General features: G+C 40.4%; 1 protein-coding gene across 1 annotated transcript; it reads left to right on the top strand.

Annotated features, from left to right (window-relative positions):
- Positions 1-383: 383 nt before the first annotated feature.
- On the top strand, positions 384-8134 carry LOC128723064 (zinc finger protein 184-like). The gene is made up of 3 exons (XM_053816771.1): positions 384-513; positions 6459-6684; positions 6830-8134. The coding sequence occupies exons 1-3, from the start codon at positions 506-508 to the stop codon at positions 8054-8056; spliced, it is 1461 nt and encodes a 486-aa protein (XP_053672746.1). The 5' UTR covers positions 384-505; the 3' UTR covers positions 8057-8134.
- The last annotated feature ends 1992 nt before the right edge of the window (positions 8135-10126 follow it).

Raw genomic sequence — 10126 nt, forward strand, 5'->3', positions numbered from 1 at the left:
TCTTCGCTGTCTGCTTCGGGATGCTATGGGAAACAAAAATCGAGTATTGTACGGAAAACGGTTGCGGCATGTGCTGCATAAACAATGAAGGCCAGTCTGGCGTCGTCGTCGTTGCCGTCAGATGTGTTTCCCGTGCAAGTGTTGAAAACGTTTTTAGTGATTTAAAAGTATAGCAAGTGCTACTTGGTACAGTGTGTATGATTCAACCAAAATATGTAAATGAAACAAGTGACACGTCAAAAATGTTATCTTACATGCAAAAGTTTATTATAAAAAGCTATATATTGCAAAATTAAAAAGCTAAATAATAAAAGTGAAACATAAAAAACCTATGATGAACAAAAATCAGTGTGTTTACAACATTGCTCAAAAGAGGATTTGAGTAGAACAAGCGAAGCAAGCAAATCAAACTACAGAAGCCTAGTGAAAACATAATAATAGTATTTTACGAAAAAGATTCCTTTCGGGTCACATATCGGATATACACCATCCATTCAAATTCAACATGAGCTCGTAAGTCTAAAAAGTTTAAATAAAACATTCAATATTACACGTGAAAAATTCACGAGGTGATTGCGCAACGGGACATGTTTGTAAAGATATATGAACTTACAGACAAAAAAATCTTTATCGATCTAAGTGTCTGAAGTCGTGGATACGCAAGTTAAACTTGATCATAAGTTCAATAAATGCGCAAGGCCAGAACGTGTAAAGTTGCCGTGATCATTGAACTGCTTTTGGTGCCAGCGCAGTAGCAATTTCTTGACAAAATGGGCAAATAATTGATCACACAGACATCAATCACAAAACATCAAAAAATGATCCAGAAGGCGAATCAAACAGATTTCTCGGTATTCGGAAATACCATGCGATATAAGAGAACGGAACAATTCTCGAGCATGCTACGGTTGTATCAATGCACGCTCGTTCAACACACCGGCAACAGGTTTTTCTTCAGATTGCTTGATGAGAAATCGAACAGAGATAAGAAAAAAAAAAGTAATACAGCACCACCGACCGTCCAACGACAGATCGAAACATGTCGTCAGATAACCAACGGAATGGGTAAAAAACTACAAAGCGTTGGAATTTAAAATCGAGTACATATGGTGCGGAAGGAGTATTTTCAGAATGCAGTCAACCTGCTGTTACCAATGGTTTTTGTATAATATAGCAGGGTCATTACGCTACAAACTCCCTGCTTACATGCTCTGATGTTGATGACTGGTGCAATTTTTCTCCAAATCGCTAAATTGATATGATACCCAAAAAAATCAGATTGATTTAAAAACACCCTGCATTGTTTTACTTTAGATTGAAGATGGTTCGAGATGTAACTGGCTTAAACATTCTAAATGTCGGTAGATTGTTATGTGATCGATGATCGATAAAGGATTTATTAAATAGAATTTAACTCATAATGTAGAACCATTTCATCAAACATACTTTTCCTGTACTACTGTATTTGAAGAATATTCTCAAAACAATACGTTAGAAATGGCCAGTAATTTAATTCGCAAACGTCATAAACCGACCAAAACATGCCACGCTTCTTCTCGATTTTTCCATTCACAAAGATTTGAGCGTCTTCTGCAATTTCTAATTGTGATGTATTCTCCAAACGCACATTCTAACGCACTGTTGGTGACAGTCCTAATAAGAACCGCTTGGGAAATCTTGTCACATTATTTCCATCCCCATGTTCACAGCAGGTTCGTGCTTTCAGCTATTTCACTGTTCAATAATCCAATGCTGATTGCAAGTTTGTGACATTTCCTTCATCCGCCACAGCCTACTACAGTTCACAATGCAGGCATGATTGGGACATTGGCTTCTCATGCCTTGTCAAATGCGACCACGAAACTCTCCCCCAGTTTCGTTTTCTCTGCATAGGCGCGTGCATTGCGGAAACGCTAAACTTTTTCCCCATCATCGGTTTACCACGCACATTAACGAAATCTTTGACATTCCGTCGTAAACACAATCGATTCATCTTTCGGCTCCTGCCCAGCATCTACGCACACGCATTCCGTTTAATCGGTAGTTTCTTTTCCACCCCTCAAAAAAAAACCATGAGACATAGAATACCGGGAGTGAAGCTCATTTTCATAAATGCTCAATTTGTGTAATACCACTCCCGTAATTACGTTATGAGCGAAGAGAGTGAGCCATTTTTCGCCTCCCACCATCGAGCGATTGGCAGGAGCCGAGGGAATGTTGAGGGAGATTGGAATATATTCTGCTTACGACACGATGATTCGGCGTTCAGATGTGGGGCGTTTTCCTTTACAACCGGCACCCTTGATTGCTGAGCATGTATTGTGCATGGTTGCTGGACCTCAGCACCACTGCAGCGCGTACATTGTCGACTCTGCCATTTGTTGCGTTAATTTCCCGCACCAGGTTTCCCCGTGCACACGAATTAATGACGGAGTTTTATGGCTCGGCTGTTTATGCAGGTAACTAATATTGCAATGCATTGGAATCGTTTCTTCATTACCGCTGACATTTGCTTTGGTAATTGAGTTTAGTTACAGGGGCTTTGGATGGTACTATTGTCCAGTTCATCATATTAGTAGGGGTACAGAGAAATGCTCTAGTTTCAAGCTAATTTACTCAAATAGTGTCAAATTTTATTTTAAAATATCAATCTTTTTCCATTTATCTTCGTTTTGGGAACTTTATGTGCATGTATATGAATTTAGAAAAGCCACCAAATAGCGTCTAAGCATATGTCATAGTGTACGATCAAGAACAAATTCTTTACTTCTTCTCTATTGCCCCGTTCACAACTGAGCACGTCGCAATGACATGGCCTACCTTGCTATGCTTAGAGCCAAGGCTTTCATGACTTTTAATTACTCGTAGCTGACTAGTCAAGTCCTGTGTATGGGGACGACGACTCAGACGAGATTCGATCTCGATACTATCGTGTGTTTGTGCCGCACGCTAACGCTTCGGCCATCGAGCTCCCCCATGCTCTCTTAGGCAATGATTAAAAACCAATATAGTTTGATAGGGCTAACGCAAACGACTGAAAAGGCTGTGAATAAAAATTATAGCACATCATAAGCTTTATAGAACACGAATCGAACATTCTTGATTTAGACGGTTAATGATACAGTACTTTAAGTACTACCGTATACCAAAGATACATTGTTTTTTACTAGATGAAAAAGACATTAGTTCTTACAAGAATTTGTGCCTTCTATGTGTTGTAACATAATCAATGCTATATTCCATTGAAATCTAATGTTCATCTTACTAGGCAGGGGTGGTCGACATAATGACTTTGGAACAATATACGTACAAATCCGGAATTAGTGAGGTAGTATTTGTTTAAGAAAATGAATTTTATTATTACTTCTAAAGAGCATACTTAGCACGTATATGCTAATTTCCATTTTTTTCATAAACATTTTACCAGCTTGCACTGATTGCGATGTGCAAAATCCCCTCAACCCGTTAAGCCAATGAGCCAGTTTGATAGAGTACGTGAAGGGAAAAACGGGTTCGCAAAAATATGCTAATTTCAAATCCAATCAAACCAGCGAATCATGATGAGCGTGAAGCAAAAGAAACGAAAATAAAATCACTCCCCAGTGGCAAATGCTTCATGAAGAAGCTCAGATCGATACGCGATCGAATCTAAACACTCGGAGCCCATTATTATCTTACATGTGTCTCCTAAACAACCATAAATTTGGACCATTTGTTAAGTCAACCCGAACGGAGACATTTTGCTGCTGGTACCAAATGATGCACAATTGATGCAGGCCGCATTAGTCACATGCAAATCAGCAGCTCTAAATCGATTACACGTACGAAGAAGATCCTCGACCCTCACTTTGCACCGTTTAAATAGAGCGTAAAACAAGTGCGCCTCAAAAACGATGGCCCCCTCATACGCCTTTAGAACCCGGGGAAAATAAAAAAAAAACACAAATTTTCATTGCTTTCCTCACAGCAAGCATCTGTGAACATTTTCTTACACAAATTGTCTTACGCTTTGGTCGCATGCACGAGAGTTCCCGTAAAAAAAAACTGGCGACTGACAATTCCAAACGGTACCAAGCTGTTTAGCATTCCTTTTCGGAGGCATCGCTGCGAAATAAAACGGCGATGGAGAAAATAGGTTTCTAGAAGAAAAATGACCTCGCAACCGATGTTGCACCCTATATTTCAGAAAATTTGTGCCTTTTTTCGCGCGTGCGATAATCTGAGTTTGTTAACAGTCTGGTCGTTTGGGCGAACGTTGTTAACAAGTGTTCCGAGGTGCTTCTCGAGCGGGTGGATGATATTTTTCGCAATTGAAGAAAATTATTGTAATCCCATGTTAATATTCCCTCGCTCGGCATATGCTGCTCGTCGTGGAACCAAAGTAAACTAGCTGGGGTTGACGGCAATGCGCTGGAAGCGAAAAGCCACCCGTCTGTTAGGAAAAGTAGGTAGGACTTCTTAAACAATAAATGTAAAACAGACATTTCAAGTTAAACGGCATTTCGATTGCCCCATGCTTGCGAACATCGATATTTCAGAAGCGTCAATCGTAACACCATGCTCAACTTTGTACACCCTTCGGCATTCGGCTTTGTGTGGCGTTGGCGAAAAAAATCGAAGATACCGATTGATTTCCGATTTCCTTCACCGGAGCAAGGTGTAATCAAGTTCATTTCGGTCACGTGCCTCAGCACGGTGAGAGAAGAAAGCACCGAAAAGATCGACGAAGGGCAACTACGGTGAAGTACTAATGCCAATTTGAATGCATTACATACATACCGGTGTGCAGTAGACTGCGAAGGCATACCCGATTGATTCAGTCAAATGCTTGGGCTTAACCTTTCTTCTGTTTTTTTGTTGCTTCTGATATATTTCGATTGGATTACACTAGTTATTACACCGAAGCCGATGCTCTCTAAAAGTACGGAGGACCCTTCTACGGTTGCGAGCGTGTTAGAACGTCCCCAGCCAAAAATGACATGCAAAGCACGGGGTTGCGACATAGCATTTGTTTCCATTCGGTCGTTGAATTTGAATCTTGAGCTGCGTTGTAATCTAATTTACATTTTTACAGCCTCACGCCTCGCGAGCTGAGTTTTAATGAAAATGCGTAAATTTTTAACGTTTTGCCGCGGTCGATTCGCTTTTGTTTTATTCCTTTTTTTTCCTTCTCTTCTGCTGCTGTTTCTGCAGCGGATCCTCCTTCCAATTCACACCGCTCCATTCTAAGGTCGATTAATTAATCGCGAAATGGTACCAGTGAGCGGTATTCCACAACTTCTTAGATGCCCAACACACCCAAACCTAGTGCAAAGGGCGAAAAGGGAAGCTTAAGTGCGTTAAAAAGACAATTTGTTCTGACCTTTTTTTTTGTTCTTTTTTTGCTTCACCAACCAACTCAGCCCGGCCGTGGGTGGGAGAACAGAATGTTGGTATTTGGCAGCGGATGTTTCGAGCAAAACAAATTATACCGTAGTGCGACAACCCTCGTACCTCCTAGGCCTGGATGTGCCAATTGTGCCACACTGCCGGTAGCCATGCCCCAGAATCGCGATCCCTAGTGTCCAGGGTGAAGAGAAAAAAAACGTTACTCCACGCATTTCATTTCCTTCTCTGACTCACCGCTACTCTGATTCCGCTGGTCTGGTAAAAGTCTGATGTCACACACCTAATGCCATATTGACAGCAGTAAATTATGTCTCATTCGTTCACGAACGTCCAAACGGCACTCTTGGGTGACCATAAATCATCTCTGCAAAAAGATGAAAAATGTCTCCAGTAGAACAGTTTGGAACGAATGGGAAAAATGAAAGTGGGAACTATCGCTGCCACCCCTGCCACGGTGGTTCAACGGGTCGACTCGGAAAAGCCGACAGGGATGGTTAATTATCTGGCCATGGATGGGATAAGCGACGATGGATGCAATATGTGGCACCAACAAGACATATGAGTAACGTGTTGCTTTCCTGAAATGGTCCTGCTACAGTTTCGAAACATATTTATCCTATATGTCGAGTTATTGCATTCTATTGCTTAGTTTTACAACACGCCGGAATTAATAACACAATTGTTATAGAATTTGACATTGATACTGACTGTATTGGATTGTAGATATTGTAATAACAAACGAATAACGAATATCATGTGTTGGTGAACAAAAAAAAGGTTTATTTTGTATGCTTTGTTAACACTTTCCTTGAGTGAGCCTTGATGGGGATTTAACTTTTAAATTCGATTTGTTAGTGGTCAGTAGTCAGTAGTACTATGAAGTATTTGCTATTTAAGCGCCTGTTATAATTACTTTACATGTTATTTTTGACTGTTGTGGGTAGTTGCGTCAATTAGCTGTATGTATCGATACTGTATAAAGTAAATGCCGTCTTATCATTTGATTTATCATCATGTCGTTTTACACTTTCTTGACAGCATTTTTGGTGTTTTTTTTTCTTTCGTTACAGGCTGGTAATTGTGTATGTCCCGCATACGGTGGAATATACACCTGCGGTCCAGTTTTCCTCCCTCGAGTATGTCACTGTTTCTGCTGATGAAATCGAAGGTCAAGAGAACAGTTTCAGCTTTGCCAAACCAAATGAAGTAATACCATCGAAGGCGTTTACGCAGGAAAAACTAATGCATCATATTGTGAAAGACGATCTACTGTTGCTCAACAATCTCGAGAAAACGGTAAGACAGTTGCAAGGGAACTATGTTGAATGACTTAGGAGCAAAAACCGGTGTTCTATTTTTGTACTATTTCACTTTTTTTTATTCCCTATCTTTACAGAGCAAACCCAATGAGCAAGCTTTACTACCCATCGTTCACCAAGAGGGCGATTCACTGGAAATCGCAAATATGCCGGCATTTGATTGTGAGATAAAACCATCGAAATATGTTCCTCTTAGTAGTGAGATAATTTTGGAAGAGTCTTCCTCGTCAAGCTTTGACGAAGGAATAGGTTTAAGTAACACCGAAGATTCCAGTGATGACCAGACAACTTCAACATACAATCACTCGAGTGCAATCTCCAACCTCAAATCAGCTTGCGTTCCCAAGACTCCTGCTCGCAAACAGAAAAATACCGAAGCAAAGAGCTATGATTGTGAAATTTGTGAGTCACGGTTTACGATGAAAAAACACCTTCGAGTGCATCAGGCTAAAGATCACCCGGGACAGAACTGCAACAAATGTGCGATTTGTGAAAAAACCTTCAAGCTACGTTCCAACCTTCGCCAGCACCTTCGCATACACACGGGAGAGCGACCGTTTGGTTGTGATACTTGCGGCAAAACGTTCGTACAGGGCAGTGCGCTATCAGTGCACCGAGAATTGCACAAGGAGCAGCGTGATTACAAATGTTCCGTTTGTCAGAAAGCGTTCAAGTCGAAGTTTGCCTTCAAAAAGCACGAAAAAGTGCACACCGGTCTGCGCCCCTTCAAGTGTGACGAGTGTGGCAAATCCTTTACGCAATCCTGCAATCTGAAAGCGCACCAGAAGCTTCACACAGGCAATCACGCCTATCAGTGTGCGACCTGCTCGAAGAAGTTCCGCTTCAAATCGCACTACCAGGACCACCTGATGACGCACACCAAGGAGAAGAAGTACGGCTGTGCCCACTGTGGTCGCACATTCGCGTACAAAAACTCTTACCAGCGGCACACCCAAATCCACCGGGACGAAGCTCAGCACCAGTGTTCGGTGTGTGGGAAGCAGTTTGGGAAACTGAGCCATCTCACCTTCCATCGCAAGTCTCACGGGTGTTCTCGAAAAGTTGCACGCGATGCTAAAAGTGGCGAAGTGGTCGGTAGCCTCACTTGCGATATTTGCGGCTTTGTCTTCGAACGGGCCGACACGCTGTTGGCCCATCGTCGAGCGCTGCATAGTGATATGGGTTGTGAGGGTGTACGAGAAAAGGGACGCTGTCGCTACAAGTGCGTTATCTGTAGCAAGTCGTTCGGTGAGGAGAAGGAGCTACGTACCCATTTCAAGCTGCACGAGGCCGACGATTGTCCCTTTCAGTGCGGGATGTGTGGAATACTCAATCTAAACCATATCTGAAGACGGGTCTTCCATGCCGCTGCGAAGCAAAAGGGACTACAATTAGTGTGACGATAAGGACTAATTCTGTGATATCTCAAAGCGTATGAAATATATGTGTTTTCAGTAGGATAAGATCAGTGTTTTAATTATCCTCAGAAACCACGCTACAATCCGCCCGTTGGAGTTATATATCCCGAATTATAATGGAAAAGATTTGTCCCCGTTGTGTATTTCCGTGACCATACTGGTGATTTTACATGTGCATCAGCTCGTCTCGGAAGCAAAGGATAGGGATCCTTGTGGGAGCTGTTACTTCCGTAATAAACATAATTATCCAAACAATGCCAAACGTCTTAGGCGAAACTCTTAGCTCGGATCTAGGAAGGGCATATTTAATTGAAAAATGCTATCATGGCAACACCTTTGCTACTCAAATTCCATACTCATCCGTTGTTATTCCCTTCGGAACGGAATCAGACGGGTGCATAATAAAACTATTAATATCTTCCCGCTAGAAGTATAATGAAAACTATATATCGAGAGTATGGTAAGGGTTTACTGCAGCACAGTGTGTTCGAATTGTTTTTGGAGGTATTTTCGTACAAAGACTTCATTCTATGATAGGCAAATTATGGTTTGAGAAAAAAATGCATGCGTTTTACACACTTCACACAATCCGTACTATGAGTAGTTGGAGTTTTTTTTCCATTTATTCATTTATTTTTATTATTATATTCATTTATTTTTCAATTTCATCATTAAATTGTGATATTTTGTTTCCCTCAAAAACACTTTTCCCTATACATTGGATATTTTCAATGCATTTTGGCAATACAACAAACTTCACGGCTAAGTTCAAAATATTATATATGATTCTGAACAACTTTTGCTTGTATTGCGAAGCAGTGCTGCGCACTCAAAACTATTTCCCAGTCCAGGAGCCAATGGACCATGAGCAATGCGACGGTATTTTTTTTTCTGTTGCTTATCCCAATCACGTACGCGCGAAATTATGGTGGCACGTTTTTGAGGACTCATACCAACCAGCAACGCTGCGCACGAACAGCAAGAATGAAGGAGAAAACGAAATTGAATTGCTCAAATTGCACGTTTCAGCCATGGAGAGAGTTCGGTGCGTACTAAATGCCCAACGCTATGTTGAAGCCCGAATTCCGTAGAAGTGCCTCGCATCGGGCAGAATTACACTATCATTTTTTCACCCCAGCAGCAGTGCGAATGAAGGATAACGGTTGTACAAAAATCATCACAATCTGATATGAGAATCATTTCAAAAATACTTTCTCGCACTCAGATGTAGTACAAACAATACTGTCTTTGCTGCTGTACCGTTGCTGTTAAATGTGTTTGCTGTATAATACTTAATTATGTTTGTTAATCATTTTTTCATCACTTTTTTCATCATTTATTTAATCATTAATCACGGTATGAAAAATATACATAACAAAGTCTTTTTTTTTCTTTTCGTATGCATTTTTTTCACAAATAAATGTTCTTCCATATTATGTATTTTTTAATAGCGACACAGGATGAGCGAAATGTTTTGCGAGCAATGGATTTTTGTGCAAAGCAAATAAAAAAAACACAAATACAACCATTTCAGCAAATCATTCACCATCCCTGATTGGTCTCGGATGTATTGAATGATAGGTTGAGCAGTGTAGAGAATTATATTATAGGCATTAAAATAATCTTCGTACCTGTACTTTGATTAGCCCGTCCAAATTATTGTGTTTCTTTTCTCGTTATGTGCTCACACAGCGCTGTTGTCTTTTCGTTAGTGATTTGAACTGTCTGTTATGTTAGATAATTTGACTATGAATGATACGGAACAATATATCACTTGGTTACGACTATTATATGCTTCTCAAGATATAATTTCACAAAATGAGTGTAGCCTAGTTTTGATTCATATATGCTTATTGTTATTTTTTTAGTTTGGTAAAAAATATTGTTTAAAATGCATAGCATCGATTAAAAAAGTTATCTTTATTATTTTGTACTCAACATACTTAAAATGTACCATAAATAAATAGCAACGATTTTGTAGTGTCTACGATACAACAACAA

Source organism: Anopheles nili, chromosome 3 (assembly GCF_943737925.1).
Source record: "Anopheles nili chromosome 3, idAnoNiliSN_F5_01, whole genome shotgun sequence".
NCBI lineage: Eukaryota > Metazoa > Arthropoda > Insecta > Diptera > Culicidae > Anopheles > Anopheles nili.

Bases quoted from the DNA above. Each gene is read 5' to 3' on its own strand.
- LOC128723064 (XM_053816771.1), top strand. The intron at 6,685-6,829 runs GTAAGACAGTTG...GTTCACCAAGAG, and splicing joins TCAACAATCTCGAGAAAACG to GGCGATTCACTGGAAATCGC.